Here is a 15,531-nt window from a genome sequence, read left to right on the forward strand (position 1 = left end):
AGAAACTAAACCAGAATTAGACTTCCAGATTGTATATTCACTGTATCTTGGCGATTTGAGCCATCCCTCTAGGTTTAGGCCAGGAACTTCAGGGCAATGACTAATACCTAGTCCTACTTGCCGTATTGGACCCATGCATTTCTAGCTGGATGTCCACATCCAGAGTCCTATCAGTATGGGCAGTGTCACTCGAGTCAAATGGACTTCTGTCTCTTGGCTCCTGGGATCTCCTGTCTTCGTGACGTTCTCTGGCATTGGGAGTGCTTTCAATGTATAGCCCTTCTAGTGGAAATAACCTTCTTAGACTTCCTTTTAGGGATCGTTCCTGCTTGTGGGCTTCACGAGAGGGGGGGTTGGAACCTTATCCAACCTCCTGCCAAGCGAGAGCTCAATAGAATAACCCCTTTATTTTTTGTTTCAGGGAAAGCTGACCTTTTCCAATGGCTTCACTCTGGAGGGCACCTTTAGTAACAAATCAGGCCAAGGGCTTCAGACGCAAGGAATCCTGAACACTTCCAGCGACCAGCAAGATGCCTCCATAACCAAAGTGTGAGTGGCCGTAAATAACTCTGATTTGTATTCCATTAGCACCGACTGAGTCCCCACTGTGCTAGTCTCTGTACATCTAAATAAGACCGCCCTTACCCTGGAGAGTGGAGTCTAAATAAGCAAGGATGGCCAAAGGAGAAAGAGAACCCTCCCCCACTTCTACAGATGAGGCTCTGATGTGCAGATGAATGACTTTACTAAAGCCACCTACAGAGCCTGAGGAAGATTTGATCCCAGGATTTGATCCCATCTTGAGTCCAAGCCAGTGCCTTAAGAACAAGGGCATCCTTTCCTCAAAGTCTTGACGGTTTTTTGAGGCGCAATTTCTAGCCGTACATCCCATTAGGAAAAGCTTGCTACCTAGAAGGATTGTGAAGCACTGGAGCAGGTTGCCTGGGGAGGCTGTAGTATCTCTAAAAAGCAACAGAGGGTCCTGTGGCACCTTTGAGACTAACAGAAGTACTGGGAGCATAAGCTTTTGTGGGTAAGAACCTCACTTCTTCAGATGCAAGACGAGCCAGCCATGCCCTGCTAAGCAATTCACATGCTGTCGCTCTGTCCTTGGATCACTGTCCTTTCTAACTCCCTGCCACATCTGTCACTGAAGGTTTTTAAGAACATGTTCAACACCTGGCAGGGATGGCCTAAGTATACTTGGTCTTGGAGTAGATGAGGTCTGGAGGGTCCCTTCCCCCCCACCCCTACATTTCTATGATTCACAAAAAAGGGGGAAGGAGGTCCAATATTTGACCCACTCCCTGCCCCCTTCTTGATACTCATGCTTGCAGTGTACTGCCAGATGTGGCAGGGAGTTAGAAGGAACCGTGATCCAAGGACAGAGCGACAGCATGTGAATTGCTTAGCAGGGCATGGCTGGCTCGAATTAGGAAGCACCATGGGTAAGCTGAAATATCTTACTGGGTGGTCAGAGCTCTATTTTCCTACGCAGCAGTCGCTCCCTGACAGGCGACCACATGAAAGCAGACGGTAATTCTGACTTGAACCCAATGGGCGGATTCCTACAGCACCTGTTGCAAGGCCCCCAGCAGCAGAGCCCTCTGTAGAGGGGTGTGAGATGCTCACAACTTCCCTCTCCACCAGGGAGACCCATATGGAGCCAACTGAGAGTGGCGAAGGCAGCTGGGTGATGCACGTTGCAGCAGGGAAGTTCTGGATCAGTCTCAGCCACACGGTTCCCGAGTTGACCTCTCTTGATACAACCCAGGAATTAAGGCAGCAGTTGGAATGCTGCCAGCCTTCCCCTGAGATGAATTCCTGGACATGCAGCCCAGCTACACCATTTCCTTCTCCCCAGGAGGTTTCCTCTCCACTTCTGGCTGGTTCCTCCACGCCGCAAGAGCCAATCCTGTTTCCTCTGCTTGTATAACAGCAGCTACCAGCAGAGGTAGTTGGCCTGGCTCTGTCACTAGCTGCTTCGTGAGGCTCTTAAGCGAAGAGCCTCTCTATCTGCAGAAGCAGCTGTAAGCAAGAAGGAGAGGGCACAAATGTGTGCCTAGTCTACCCTAGACCACCAATAGTCCATGTGCCTAGCTTTGGGACCCCCTGGCCAAATGCATCTCATTGCCAACAAAATAAATCGAAGTTGACCCCTGCTGAACTTTGCTCCTTGTTACATGCCCCAGCGGTGTTGTGCTAGTGGCTGGGGCGGGAGAAACTGTGTTCACGAGATGATTAGAAGGGGCGGTCGGTGGCAATGTAGGGAGTGGGGACGGAAGCAAGGCGTAACTTCATCTTTGTTGTGTAGTCAGCTGGGTCTTGATGAGTTCCCGGTGGAGAAGAGATGGCAGGGTATCTACGACCAGTTTCTGGGATTCCTCCACTCTGGCTGCAAAGAAGAAATGGAGGAGTCCTTCACCGGGTTCCATATACAGACAAGCAAGGAGCTGCGCAAGTCTCAGGAGTACCTCTTCTGCCAAAGGTGACAACTGGCTTGTCCCGGTGCAGTGGGCTAGTGCGTTCAATTGTGGGGTTCAAGTCTTGACCTCGGGTTGTCCAGTCACTCCTGCGAGCCTGTCTATGGGTGGCATTGCCTCGCTGGGGCAGGTGTGTTCCGTCAGGCTAGAACCTGACACTTCCTCATGATTACTGTGCAGCTTATACTGTCCAACGCCGGTGTTCACCAAACACAACGGTGCTTCTCGGGGGAGAATTCAAGAGATTCAGCTGGTCAAGCTTGTCTTATACCCTGATTGATATGGTATTGGGAGGGATCTCGATGCCTTATTGGCTGGTTTAAGCCCCCTAAGAATGACTTGGCCATTAAATGATGCTTCAGAGGGAGTGGGAAAGGTGGAAAAATAACTCCATATAAATGAAGTAATTTGGGGAGAGAGTCATTGAGAGAGACCATGAACACACAGGGTGGGGAGTTGACTCTCCTCTGCCTTGTGAATCTGTTCATACTGTGCCAAGGGTAACACATGATTACACACAGCGCAAGGTAGGTGGCAGTTAGGCCCAAGGGCTGAACAACAACTCCTCCGTCACCCTTGTACTTGTTTTCCTCCCTCGCAGGGGGCCCGAGGATGTCTCTGGGAAGATGGAGGATGTCCTTGAAGAACTAGTTCAGCATCAGGAGCTGGAGTCACTCCAGTGTTATTTACAAAAGGTACCCCTCAAAATGCACTGTGCGCCAAGGCTCTGGAGCACCCAGATATGGGAGGCGCCCACCACACAAAAGGAACACGGTCCCTGTCCTGTAGAACACGTACATTAGGGCTCCAGTCCTGCAAACTGTCCATGCAGGCCGAGCACCACTGGATCTACACTGAGCTGGGCCGGAGCTAGCGTAACAGAAGTGAGGGTCCTAAACAGAAGGGGTGGGGTGGGGATGGGACAGGAACGATGAGGTGACAGATCCTGTGGCTGCTCTGCCAGTTACAGACCCATTCCAGAGGCTTATGATCACTTGTTTGCTTTTCCTCCCCTTCAAGTAAAACTCAGCTCGCTGGCTGCTGAGTCCCTGCAATCTGAGAGCTGAGCCTGAAGACACAAACCCGGCCATGCCTTAAGTAGTACCTAGAGACCCCCTGACTGGGAAGTCCCCATCTTCTGTAACTCCCTCTGAAACAACCACTCTTTTTCTCCAGTGACTGGGGAAAACCAGGCACTCTAACCAATCCACAGCCAGTAACCCCCAGAGTTTTCTCTTCTGAGTGCTGCGCGAGCTGTGGTGCTGGTGAAGAAAAGGGTTAGCTGGGCTGCCTTGGAGACTGAAGCTTCACCTCTAGCCTCCCAGCCCAGGCTGTGGCAGTACAAGTCTACTGCTGTGTTGGAAGGACTAGCCCCAAGGGGTAATTCAGTCTCCTCCATCCCTTGACCTCTGCTGAGAGAGCCTGACCTTACTTCCCACTGAAGGTCAATGGCAAAATGCTATTTGTATAGTCATAGTGCCTAGAGGCACCAATTGTTACCCTTCAGCACGAGCAGGATTGGGTCAAGAGAATAGCAGCATTTTCCAATAGGATATGAACCTAAAGAGTATCCTGCCTAGCCACCATAAGGCCCTGGCTAGAGGTCGAGCTGGGTGGCTCTCCATCGCAGGGAGGCTACGTCCCTTTGGGATTTGCCCAGATATGGACCAAGGCCCACTGGCTCATCTTCCCTCGGCGGAACTGTCTCACTGGCTAATCTACAGCTTGGTTTTGAGGGCCCTCTCCTGCCAGGCGGAAGGGAGGACTCACCCTGGCAATCCATCCCTTAAATGCAGAACTTTCCTCCACTGTCTTGCAGGCTTTTAAGTCTTCCCTGCACCCACTAGGAAAGCTGTTGAAGGCCCTGACGTTCGCTTTTCAGGCTACGTACTCTGGGATCGGGGCAAACAAACACCTACTGAACATGGCCCAAGAGGAGGTCAAGTACTATGCCAAGAAAATATGGGAGCTTTACCAGTAAGTCCAGTGTGTAATTGGCTTCCATGCAATCATATGCTAGTGAGGAACACTTGCTAGATAGGCAATCTAATTCATTCTTTGGGGGGCTAGGCCCTGGATTAGTGCATCTAGTACTTCTGTGCAATCCAGTTTCTTTCCATCCGAAAGTTTACTTCAGAGGTTTATCTCTTTAGGTGTTCATGCCTATGACTCTCATCACTGTAGTACCTAGGTAAACGTACTCCCTTTTACTCCATATACAATCTTAGTGACCTAGGACTTGCCAGCTTGGATCAGATGCATGGTCCATCTAGACAATTTCTTATCTCTGGCAGTGACCAGCAACAGATACTTCAGAGGAAGGGGTGAGAAATGCCATAATGGGCAGATGTGGGGTAATCTGCCCCCATGAAGTCTCATGAACTATAGCTGAAGGAAATCCTATTGTGAAAAATGACTATGGGAAAAACATAGCTCTGTCTTAATCAACCAGTCTGTTTTGTGTATTCAAGGGTGTATCTCTTCACCCTAATGCCTTCAGAAAAGCGGGTTTGTCTTTTTTACTCCTGTGCAATTGGCAGAGCCAACACAACTTGCAGAATGGGTTGGATTCTGTTCCTCCTTGTGCATCAACAGGCTGGCTTACTAAGATCCAGTCTGTTACGGCTGTGTGAACCCACTGAAAATGGCTGCATGGCCTTACTTCATTTTCAGACCCTTTCTTACTGGTGGTGGGTGAGGAGGAAGAACCCAGCTTGGCTGGCTGTGTCCAGGGCTGGCCACTCAAAAACCATCTAACTGTAAATGGAACCGATTTGGCTTAGGAAATATTGAGACAGAAGTCCCTTGATGCCATTTTTAGTTGCCTTTCAGAATAGAGCTGCACTATTTTGCAATTGACTTGTTAGGCTCACAGGTGAATGGACGAATTGTCCAGAACAAGAAGCTTTTGGACGTCTTATTCCTTGAGCCCATACACTGTCTAGGGAAACACAGAGCTATTGCTGATCTGAGATGGGAGTGGCAGCCCTACAAATGGGATCGCTTTAGACAGCGTTAAAGTGCCTTGGAAAAGCATTAAAGTGGAATTGGAAAAGGTTCAGAAAAGGGCAACTAAAACGGTTAGGGTATGGAACAGCTTCCGTATGAGGAGAGATTAAGAGTGGGACCTTTCAGCTTGGAAAAGAGACAACTAAGGGGGTTATGATAGAGGTCTATACAATCTTGAATGGTGTGAAGAAAGTGAATAAGGGAAAGGTTATTTACTCCTTCTCGTAACAAGAACTAGGGGACACCCAATGAAGTGAATAGGCAGCAGGTTTAAAACAAACGTGAGGCAGTACTTCACACAATGCACAGTCAACCTGTGGAACTTTTTGCCAGGGGATGATGTGAAGGCCAAGAGTATAGTGGGTTCAAAAAACTAGATCAGTTCATGGAGGTTAGGTCCATCGCTGGCTATTAGTCAAGAGGGGCAGGGATGCAACACCATGTTCTGAGTGTCCTAGCCTCTGTTCACCAGAAGCTGGGAGTGGACGACAGGGGATGGATCACTCGATGGTTGCTCTGTTCTGTTCGTTCCCTCAGAAGCACTTAGCACTGGCCACTGTCAGAAGACAGGATACTGGGCTAGATGGACCATTGGTCTGACCCAGTATCGCCATCCTTATGTTATGTTGCCTCTTCTAGAGACTTAATTCTTTCCCAGCTGGATTCCTTATGGGCACTGGTGATACAGAAACTCATTCTAGCAATGTAATACATACCTCTGTTGTGAGCTGGCACTTAAGCCTACAGAGTATCTTCAAGTATTAAACCCTTCGCAGCAGTGATTTCTGTGCAAAGTATGGGTGCCCCCAGTCCAGAGATCTAAAATAATTTTCTAGAACAAGTCATTCCATCCTCAATGAAGTATCCACTCATTTTGAATGCACTAAGTAAGCTGTTGCCTCTCCTGTACTGTTACTGTTATAGCTGCCAATTTTGCAGGGGGAGAAGATCTGGCTAATGCTAACTAGTAAATGACTGAGTTACCCTTGAAAATGAGAAGCTAAATCTTCTACTTGCCTTTCAGGGGTTTACTACATCTGGCATTGGAGCAGAAAGGCCAACCGCTGGCAGAGACAGAAGATGGAGAGAAAAGGTGGCTGGGATTAATGGTCATTTGGTTTTAAAGCCATCTCTGTTTTACCTCTTCTGAAGAAACATTAGGCATGGAGACCATCCTGTTTCCTAGCCTTCGGTTGTGGCAATAAATCCACGTAGCTGGTGCAGCCACACCTAGGGTACGTCTATACTTACCTCCGGGTCCGGTGGTAAGCAATCGATCTTCTGGGATCGATTTATGGCGTCTTGTCTAGACGCGATAAATCGATCCCGGAAGTGCTCGCTGTCGACGCCGGTACTCCTGCTCCGTGAGAGGAGTACGCGGAGTCGACGGGGGAGCCTGCCTGCCATGTCTGGACCCACGGTAAGTTCGAACTAAGGTACTTCAACTTCAGCTACGTTATTCACATAGCTGAAGTTGCGTATCTTAGTTCGAAGTGGAGGCTTAGTGTGGACCAGGCCTTAGGTGAAAAACTGTGCTAACACATTTTCACTCATTCCCACCTTATGGACTAGACACCGTGTTAGTTCGGACATTGGATGTGAGCTCAGAAACCACTGAAGGAGAGACAGCTCTGAAACATCAGAGGAAACAAAACCTCTCCCAACACCTAAATGAGTCACCTGGTTGAGCATTGCTTTATGTGGGGCAAAAGGGATGAACGATTCCTTCCTGACCTCTGTAGACCATGTCCTGCAGCCTGAGATCTGATTACTCTGATCTTAACTACTACAAATGTTCTATCCTATATTGGTCGCAAAATTATCCAGTCGCAGCATTGGACACTAGGAAGAGGGGAGTGGGGAGAAAGACAGACACATCTTTAAGGTGATATATGTTGAGCCTTAACCTGTGTCCTGTGTGGACACAACCTTTAACAAACAGATACCAACAATCAGTAGGGCTCATCTTTTGCTTTCCTCTCTAACTCAGTGACCTGAATGCATACAGAGTGATTCTGCCTCTGATCCTGCCCTGTTTCTATCCGGAGCTCTTCATGCTGTACATGCTCTATCATGAGAAGGAAGATGACCTCTACTGCCAGGGGATTGTGGACCTGAGTTTATTTCCTGACATTAAGCTGCTAGAGGTCCTGGATGTACAGAAGTGAGTAACCCAGCACTGAACAAATTCCCAAAACAGCTGGGAGAACACACTCTGCAGAGAAAAGTTCTGATGGGGGTGGGAAGCAAGAACTCACCAATGGACCCTATGGTTCCAGTACTCCTCATTCGTCCTAGTGCTTAAACTCTTCTTGGGCAGCAATGTCAATCCCTTGATGAAGTTCCTGTAATATACAGTACTTTCTTACAGGTCAGGAGTACTCTTAAAAGGCCAGGACTTTAATTTCCCATGCTGAGCTTGTTCCCTTCCTTTCTGGATGTCTCTCTTGAGCAAGAGTCTTTCCAGTTGCTTTACCAAGTGACTGGTTTACTTCAAGTTAGAAGGGTCCCACAGCAGCATATGGAGAATGGTGATTCACAATTGAAAGGAGCAACATGCTGTGGCATAAGCCTGACTCTCCACACTGTTACAACCGGTTCTTAAAGTGGGGTTGTTCAGTTAATCCAACCGTTACTGGTTCCAGGCCAGTGCTAGAGTGGAGAATCGGAACTCATAAGTCTACGTCCATGGTGGTGATTCCACCAAGAGCAAGGGTTTGTCAGGGCAAATGGGTGAGTGAGAATTTAGACTCTAACATGGGGATGGGGTAGATCTGCACGTCATAACTGCTCGGTCTTCATCTCATTTCAGACACCTGTGGCCCCTCAAAGATCTCACCCTAACGACCAATCAGGTAAGTAGCAGTCCTGGGATAGATCCTCAGAGCAAACTGGAGTAGCTGTTCCAACTACAGTGAAAATGCTTAAACTAATGGGGCCAGGCCGAATTACATCAGGTGAAGATCTGGGCCTTTGTATTTAGATATGTGTCAAATAACACATCAGTAGCAGATCATGTACACGAGAGCATTGGATCCAATAAGTGCAGGATACAGAAAAGATATGGACAATAGACTTCCAGTATTATCAATAAAACTTCTATCTTCTAAGTAGAAGGCATTTCCACTCTGTTGCAGGAGTTTCTCTATCTGTATTATGACAGTTCATAGACACTCCAGTGCTAAGTACTAATTTTCTTCCTGTCCTAAATGGTTGCACAGGGTTGTTGCATGATGCTAAACATCTGCATTCCGCTCCAGAGGTTTGCTCAGTCCAAACTTTAAAATCCAGCCTGGACCCAAACCTGAGCCAAGCACAGCCAACCCGAGACTTGTCTTCAGAACTGACCTGACCTAAACCTGTTAGTGCAACCGCCTTATCCTTGGGGCTTGGCCTGGTGGGGGCTCCCTGTGCCCACAGTCATTCTCCAGCTGCCTTCTGTCCGTGGGGTCAGGCTGGTGGCTGCCTGCCCCATTCCTGCCATTTGTTGCCATCTGGCACTGTGCACTGCAGAGTGAGTGTGCAGACCAGTCACTGTGCCTCACCCCGCAGCACCCTGGTCAGCGCACACAGGGTCTGGTCATGTTGCAATGTCTGCTCCATGGGTGGCTGCATTTCATTAGTGAATAGATTGCTGCTGATGAAGTCCTCTGGGAGGAAAGGCAATCTATAGAAATTATTCTATAATATGTGCTTTGCTAAATCATGGGGTTTCAAAGACCTCCTAAGCTTCCCAAATGACCGTACCAGCACAGACAAAATGCACGGACAGTTCTGTGTGGCTTGAAAACTTGTCTCTTTCACCAACAGACGTTGGTCCAACAAAAGACATTACCTCCCTCCACCTTGTGTCGCTAGTAACCTGGGACTGACACGGCCACAACTACATGCGTACTAATGCAAACACTTATCTGCCTTTCAGAGACGTTCTCTTGTCAAAGACAAGTGCTTCCTTTCTGCTACGGAATGTCTGCAAAAGTTGATGTAAGTGGCCTTCTGTGATTTCTTACTCATGCCTAAGCAGGGTTGGATGACATGGTCATTAAGATACCTGAGCTCTCAGTCTAGGCCAGCGCTAGGGGAGAGCCTTCCTGAAAAATATTAGCATAGACTCAAGGCGAGTGACTAATGCTGAGAGCTTGAGAAGACATAAGCTCTATTTGTGCAATGCCACAGTGGAAAGAGACCTTCCTGACCTCATCGTGGTGATCCCTTTAGATCATGAAGTCTTGTCTTAGTTCAGGCAACTGGCCTTATCCATTCAAAAGACTGACACTCTCTTATTCTGCTTTGAGGTATCTCAGTAATGCCACTTCTCGCCTCTTAGCTGGGTAGCCCGGGGCTTCTTTTTCAGTGTATCTTTATATTGGCAGCACTACTGTGGACCCCCGGGAAAAGCTGGAGATCCTTCAGAAGACCTATGAGGAGATAGAGACCACGGTGTCACGAGTCGTGGAGAGGGACTATAAACTCCCAATGGATGACCTCTTGCCGCTGTTGATGTATGTTGTATCGCGGGCCAGGTAAGAGATTCATGTTTACCACTGCTAATATAAAGCAGAGTGTCTCTTGTGTATGTGTAATCCACACACCTTCTGGGTGTGGTGTTCTGTCCCAGCTAGTGGCACCGAGACCACTTAGAGAGAGAGCTAAAATGAGTTTGCTCTACAGCCTTAGCTAACAGCCGTTTGGATCTTAGCTCATGCGGTAGAGGCTCATGCCCTAAGCTCCAGAGGTCCCCGGTTTGATCCCGCCCACTGGGGTCTGTAGGTGTTACATATGCTCCGTTAGGGCTGGTTGAAACTGTTTAATGGGAAATTTGGGGGTTTGATTAAATGAAGTATTTTGTGAGGTCTGTTTTCACACTAGGAAAAAAAAATCTAAATTGTCCATGGAGAATGAAGTATTTTGGCCAATATCCTGAAACTTAGATTTGGAGATGCAGTGCCTCGTGGGAGCTGTAGTTCAGTTACCTCATGTTCCTATCCTCTATGGGCTGGGCTCCCTGGCTGGACTACATTTTGCATGCTGGACAACCTCCCTCTCCAAGAGGGAACACCATGGTGTATCATGGCAGATGTAGTCTGACCAGGAAGCCTGACCTATAGAGGAGAATGGGAGCATGAAGTATGTGAACTGCAACTCCCATGATGCACTGGCAGCATTTCCATACAGAAAAATTCAGTTGTGAGTGGGAAAACTTTGACAAATGAAAGACTCTGACCAACTGTAATTATGAAGTGTCTCCATATGCCACTGAAAACCCGTACGGCACTGCAGATGGAAAAGGCCTTCTGCTCACCCTCACAGCCCATGTCTTCAGTAGCAAGTCACTGAGATGAAAGAACCCAAAGAAGACTGCTGTCGTTACAGCACCCGACTAGGGATGAGGAGAACTGAGTTGAGTTCTTGTGTGACGTTGGGCTGTCTAACTCTCTTTCTGGGACTCTGTTCCAATCTGTAAAATGGATCTACTTCCTACTTTACTGGGATGTTGTGGTCTAATTCATGGCTGTGAGGGATTCTGAGCCTCTGGTAGGCGTCACTGAAATGCCTCGAAATTAAGCTTTACCAGTATAGAAATAGGTCTTAAATTACTAGTTTTCTGTAAAGAGAAATTTGTTGCCTGCGCTGTCTTCATTAGCGCTGAATGAACCAGTTCAGATTCGGTAAGAATGGAGCTGCACTTTTCTGTGAGGTTTGCAAGTGAACTAACTCTCTCTCTCTCTCCACTCCTTGCACACGTCTGTGCTTCCTGGTTATGCTACCAGTCCTTATTGTACTGTGTGCCACACAAGCAAAAGCAAGAAGCTTTGGGAATCTCAGATTCTGACCCTGAGACCTAGAGATGGGGAAAAAACAGGATCATACATTTGATAAGGCTGCCCCCACCTGAAATGGGTACGAGGAGCATTGTCCCCCAAGTGCAGATGTGGCAACCGAGGCACAAATGTTAAGAGCTTGAATTTTCTTAGGTTCTGAACATCCAAAAGATCAGGTGCTTTGCACCTCCAAAAATCAGACTCCACTAGCTCAAGGCCACAGAGGAAATTGGTTCTGTGAATTAGAACTGGGTTCTTATCCCAGTTCTCACACCAGACCCTGATTATTGGATCATCACTGCCCTGTAGGGAAGTTGCCTGCTAAATCCAAGATATTTGTGTCTGAGGATTCATTTGAAGGATGGCCACTATTTTTGTTTTCTAGAATACAACATCTAGGAGCTGAGATACATCTGATCAGAGATTTGATGGACCCTACCAATGAAGGAGGGATGTATGACTTTCTGTTAACAGCACTGGAGGTAAGGAAGAGGTTTCTAAAAATGAAGTTAGATTGTAGCAGGCAAGGCTGTTTAAATAGTAAGAAACGATTAAAGTAATGGCCCTGTTGACCAAAGAAGTTGTGGGAGTAGCTTTACTGTGGATCGCTGACTGGCAGCTATTTTATCAGATTAAGGTACTGAATCACCTGCATGGAGCTGAATTGGTTTTTTTTGTCTCCCTCCCCCCCCCCCCCCCCAAAAAAAAAAATAAAAAAATTGGAGTTTGAAAGAACTTCCTAACACACTGGCAGGAATCCTGTGGGAGGAGGTCTGCTCCTGGAGCATTGATTGATCAGCCTTCAGGGTTAGTTGGATAGATCACGGGACTAGGTGGCTATTATTGCAGCCAGAGAAGCATTGGTGGACCTTGGTGTGTAGATGTTGGTAGTTAAATTTTCCCTCCTTACCCTGTTGACCAGCTCCAGAGTGAACATGTTTAATGTGTTTCTTTGTAGCTTCTAGTTGTAGTCCGTTTGCTTTAGGGAGATGTTCTGGCCTCAATGTACATTCATGAGACCATAATTTTGTCCAAAAGCTCTCTCTCAAATGAACACACACACTTCTCCTTACTGATTCTGCTCTTTCTTTTCCAGTCGTGTTACGAGCACATTCAAAAAGATATGAGGCTGCATCAAAGGGAGACCTGGCACATGGCACGTGATCCTTGACCTTCACAGTCCAGAGGACATCTGGTTCATGCACTTTGATGACCGTACACTGTTAGGAGGTGAAGAGGGAATTGAGTCACCGCTGTTGTAGTTCACTTTCCAATGGGAAGAATGTTTGTTCTAGACCAAGGCTTTTTATTTTAAAGTACAAAACAGCTAGTGTCTGGACTTGTGGTGATGCTTGCCATCTACAAGGAGCAAGATCCTTCCTCAACCTCTAACATCTTTTGCCCTTGACAAAACCTGGTCCTGCGTTCCTCTGTCTGACGTGAATAAAGCAAAATATGGTTTTTATTGGGCCATCCATAAAATTGCAGCCCAACTCTAATCCATACAGTTGGATATTGACCTTTAAATCTTCAATTTTCAGCTAGTGTTCCGTGCAAACCCCAGGCCTTCCATTTTTCAGCATAAACTATTTTGTGGCCTTTGCCAAAAACTTCTCACCCTACAGATTAATCCTATTTTTCTGCATTTTACAAGTCTGCCTCTGCTCCATGACCTCATTTAACTTCCTCCTGTTTTTGTTTGCATTTATTTTGCAAGGCCAAAATATCCTGGGGTGGATGTTTTGATTAAAAAAAACCTTAAAACCAAAATGTAACTCCTCTGCTTTGCCTGCATGGTCCTGTCTGATGGAATCAGCGCCACAGAGATAAGAGATCCTTTTCCATTTCCCCCCAATAACCTCTTCCCGGAGAAGTGAAGATACGTGTTGTATAGCGGAGTGACGGTTCTTGCCCCATTGTCCTTGCTAGACATGTCAAGCCAAATCCCCTCTGCGCCATCACTATCGCATTTTAAAGCTGCTATTGACTAACTTGATTTTTAGAGTACTTCAACTGTAATTATCAATATTTTTACATCCTGCTGAATCCTTTAATCTCAGGGATGTTACTCAGTAAACTTCCATGCCTTGTTGCAGATAGGGACCACTCAGTTCACCTGGCGTACGTGGCACCAGGGGAACTACAACTGCCTTGCACTGAAAGACCTCTGAAACGCTGCAGGGCAATTTAATTAAAAACAAATGTGGTCCCGCACTACAGGTTCTGTGGAAAAGCCGGGAGCTACTTAAAATGATGTCTTTAGGTGCTGACATGCTACCCTACTGACTCAATGGGGTGTAAATAGGACCGAATCAGACCCCATTATTTCTATGGTGTGTCTTTTTTTTTTTTTTATTAAAAAGGTAAACTGTATCTAAATGTTGCACTCAAACTGAAATACACTAAATCTGAATGTCAGAGAGGTGCATATGAGAACAAAAGCTATATATATTTTAGAATAATTAAACGGTGGGTTTTAACCTGTTTTTTTAAGATGTGGGACAGTGTGATATTGTAACTACATAAAACTATAGACTGCACCTAATTATCACAAGTATGTTTTAACTAAAGAGTACACTGGATGCAATTGTTAATATATTGATTTGGGGCTGTGTTTTTTACAGTAACTTTGTATTTAAATAAACCTGTTACATTTTTTTTGAAAGCCTCCCAAAATTATTTAAAGGATTTCTCGGCCTTTCTTGTGTTCTGTTTCAATACTGCGGCTATGCACCTTGCCCACCCCAAAAAGACACCCCATTCAGGCCCTTACCTCATTGAGTCCTACTCTCTCAGCCCGAACCACCTTCATCTGGACTCGCCATAGTGTCTGATTGCATAATCAAAACACTTCCTAATTTAGAATACTCTGACAGTGTCTATGGCACCCTGACTGCATGGGGATAAACTGGGTACCCTTAAACCAATTGCAGAGGATGTTGTGTTCCTGTATGTCAGCTGTCATTCAACTACATGATAAAATGTGCCCTTTTGATTTGTTACATACTTAGCAACACCAAGCTTCAGCTGTGGTTACACTCCATACCATGTGCTTACACACTGCAAACACGAGTAGGGTGGCCTCCGTTATTCAACTGGAAACGGAGGCTTGGCACCTTTCAGGATCAGCCCTTCATGCTTTAAGGAAGGTTCTTGAGGTACGTACATTGGCCATTGTGAGCACAGAATTTTCTCACAAAAGATGAACTTGCATCTTAAGTGTGTTGGAAGGTGTCAGTTACTAAACTTATCAACCTGTAGCTACTGGCTTAGCACATCTTACTGCTGCAAAGCCACTGTGGCTTCCACCATGGAGTTGCTTCAGCTGTATATCACTCATCAGGCTGTCAATTGCAGAATCTCTGTGCCGGATGGGAGACCGAGATCCTAAGAACACCTCAATCCCACCAGGTTCATTGTGCTGTAATAGCAACTCCTAACAGGCCTGACAAACTCACACCTAGCACACTGCTTTCATGGGAATTAGCCATAAAGAATGTCATGAGAGGTTTTCAATAAAAGCCGGGGTCACTCTTGTCATTACTATGACTGTGAAATATATGTACAGATACCATGCGTGAGATACTGCAAATATGTTCCTAAAAATTTGAATCAAGGCAGGATTGACAGGTTTCTGGCAGCAAAGGACATATATTGCCCTGTGAACCGTGGCAAGCAGGTGAACGAAGCATCGTGAGCCAACACAATGGAAGCCCTGTCTCCAAGGTGCCACAAGTCCTCCTGTTCTTTCTGTGGATACAGACTAACACGGCTGCTACTCTGAAACCTGTTTGCATATAAAAGTCAACAGGAAGGTGTGAAGTCAGCACACCAGGAAATAAACCATAGGGTGCCATCTTGACTGGGAACAAACTGACATTGGGGAAGACACAAAGACACCTCTTTATCCTGCACGTCAGGAAGTGCGATTATATTTCTGGGTTGGAAACACTGCAAGAAGGCAAGACTAGACTGCGTTTCAGCAGCTGGTTCGCACGTTAAGTTTAGTCTCTAGCAAGCATGTGTTGATTTAGTTTAGTAACCTGTTTCCATTATCCTTACACTCAACTTGTTACCTTTGATAAATGTGTTTGCGCTGTAAACAGCTGAGTGCTGGTGTGTTTATACAGCTGATCCTCAGTTGAATCAAACAAGTTCGTGTACATATGGTCTCCTTGGGGGCAGCAAATCCAGTATTTCTGTGAACAGCTGGTGCC

The 15,531-nt window shown here is 46.6% G+C and overlaps 1 protein-coding gene across 6 annotated transcripts in view; it reads left to right on the forward strand.

Annotated features, from left to right (window-relative positions):
- The window catches only part of ALS2CL (ALS2 C-terminal like), a 62,787-nt gene extending 48,815 nt beyond the window's left edge, over positions 1-13,972 (forward strand). For all 6 annotated transcript variants that reach the window (XM_034759768.1, XM_034759765.1, XM_034759763.1 and 3 more), the window contains exons 16-26: positions 422-549; positions 2,315-2,488; positions 3,085-3,178; positions 4,303-4,460; positions 6,517-6,585; positions 7,483-7,656; positions 8,305-8,347; positions 9,415-9,476; positions 9,866-10,015; positions 11,700-11,796; positions 12,411-13,972. In XM_034759768.1, the coding sequence (XP_034615659.1) occupies positions 422-549; positions 2,315-2,488; positions 3,085-3,178; positions 4,303-4,460; positions 6,517-6,585; positions 7,483-7,656; positions 8,305-8,347; positions 9,415-9,476; positions 9,866-10,015; positions 11,700-11,796; positions 12,411-12,485 (1,224 nt within the window). In that variant the 3' untranslated portion in view covers positions 12,486-13,972. The remainder of the gene's footprint in view (positions 1-421; positions 550-2,314; positions 2,489-3,084; positions 3,179-4,302; positions 4,461-6,516; positions 6,586-7,482; positions 7,657-8,304; positions 8,348-9,414; positions 9,477-9,865; positions 10,016-11,699; positions 11,797-12,410) is intronic.
- Positions 13,973-15,531: the final 1,559 nt, after the last annotated feature.

This window comes from Trachemys scripta, chromosome 2 (assembly GCF_013100865.1).
Source record: "Trachemys scripta elegans isolate TJP31775 chromosome 2, CAS_Tse_1.0, whole genome shotgun sequence".
In the NCBI taxonomy this organism is placed as follows: domain Eukaryota; kingdom Metazoa; phylum Chordata; order Testudines; family Emydidae; genus Trachemys; species Trachemys scripta.